Consider the following 1,708-nt stretch of genomic DNA (forward strand, 5'->3'; position numbering starts at 1 on the left):
AAATAAAATAAATAAATAAATAAACCGACAACACAAATACATTAAAAAAATGAACACTGTTAAAAGCGAGTTACAGCGTAGAGTAGCAGCACATGCCTGCAATCCCAGCATTCTAGGAGGCTGAGGCAGGAGGATCTTAAGTCTGAGCTCAGCCTAGGCAACTTGGAGAGAGCCTTTCTGAGATGTGGAAAAGCTAGGGATGTGGAGAAGCGGAGTGCTTGGACGTTTGACGACCAAGCAGGAAACCCCAGTACCAGAGCCTGGGAGGAGGGAAGCGGTTAGGGAAAGAGAACATTGACTACAATGTCTAAGATGTTCTATAGAGATTTCCAGTGAGACTGCAGCCAGCCCAGGGGGCTGGACGTGGCCCCGCCTGGGGTAGGGCTGCTTTCTGAGTCGGCAGGCCCACCTGCTGCCCACCTGCTGCCCACCCCGGGGCACCCTGGTTACCTTCTGAGTAGTGCGACAAAGTCAGAAGACTGACGCAGGAGGCTCCGGCTCCCGACCCGAAGATGGTCACCCTCTTGGGATCTCCCCCGAAGGCTGCTACATTCTCCTCGACCCACCGCAAGGCTTGGATCTGGTCCAGGAGGCCGTAGTTACCTTTGGCTGCCTGGTCCCCGGTACTTAAAAAGCCTGCAAAGGAAAAAAAAAAAAAAAACACAAAAGGACAGAGGGTTGAAGCTGTAGCTCAGGAGTGCAGAATTTGTCTAAGGAGCTCAATGACGCGGGTCCAACTCAGCAACGCAAATATAAATATGCGAAAATCGAACCCAGGATAATCTAGACCGCAGCTCCAAGAACATCACCACTGTTCACAAGGACATCTCCGGTCTTACCTGTTCTTTCTTTCTCTGTTGCATCGTAAATACAACACAACACTGCAGAGAAATGTTTCATAGCAGAGAAAATTGCATTACACATAAATGCTGGGGATTTTTTTCTGTTGGCATTATAGCAAAATATCTCCACTCTACCTACACAAGGGACTAAGAAGATGAAAGGGATCGGAAATATTTCTAACGGAATACTAGAAAGTATTTTACAAATTGCCTGGCATGTACAAAGACTGTGAGTTCAATTCAAAGTATCTCAAGTTAAAGAGACAGTACAGCAGTAATTGATATGACATGACAAGCAGTACGTAATTAGAAGACCAGAATGGCAGGCATTCCACGCGTGACCCTACTATTTCACGTTGCTATCTTCAGTGCAGTCGCTTAGTTCACAGGTGTCAGCATATAGAGTTAGTCAGGGTGAGAATCCTTCCAATTAACTGCTAGTTTCAAAAACCTGCTGAAGATTCTCAGGATCATTGCCTTGCCCATCTTGTGCATAGAAATGTATGGCTTTGCCCCTGCCATGAGTCCTAGCTTTTCTCCTTGCCATCTCTTTGTTATTTAATTCTTAAGGTCTTTCTTTCCTTTTATTTGTGTCATAATTTTCTATTTTTATTTCTTCTTTTGAGTTCGTAGACTAGGGCGACTATACACTATTTACACATGTGGGTCTGGTTTATTTCACTTATGTGTATATCTTCAAGTGGCATCCACTTATATATGAAGGCTTCGAGTTTTATCATTCTTTGTAGCTGAATAATACTCCATTGTATAAAAATACCACATCTTTTTCATCCATTCCTCAGGTGATGGGCATCTTCATTGGTTCCAAGATTTGGCTATCACAAATTGCGCTGCTATAAATATAG

The 1,708-nt window shown here is 44.2% G+C and overlaps 1 protein-coding gene across 4 annotated transcripts in view; it reads right to left on the reverse strand.

The window, feature by feature from the left end:
• LOC101591647 (neuroligin-4, X-linked) overlaps positions 1 to 1,708 on the reverse strand; it is a 337,184-nt gene that overhangs the window by 19,820 nt on the left and 315,656 nt on the right. For all 4 annotated transcript variants that reach the window (XM_004647362.2, XM_004647361.2, XM_023707613.1 and 1 more), the window contains one exon: positions 451 to 636. In XM_004647362.2, coding sequence (XP_004647419.1) covers positions 451 to 636 — 186 coding nt within the window. The remainder of the gene's footprint in view (positions 1 to 450; positions 637 to 1,708) is intronic.

Source organism: Octodon degus, unplaced genomic scaffold (genome assembly GCF_000260255.1).
Source record: "Octodon degus isolate 3935 unplaced genomic scaffold, OctDeg1.0 scaffold00303, whole genome shotgun sequence".
Classification (NCBI taxonomy): Eukaryota; Metazoa; Chordata; class Mammalia; order Rodentia; family Octodontidae; genus Octodon; species Octodon degus.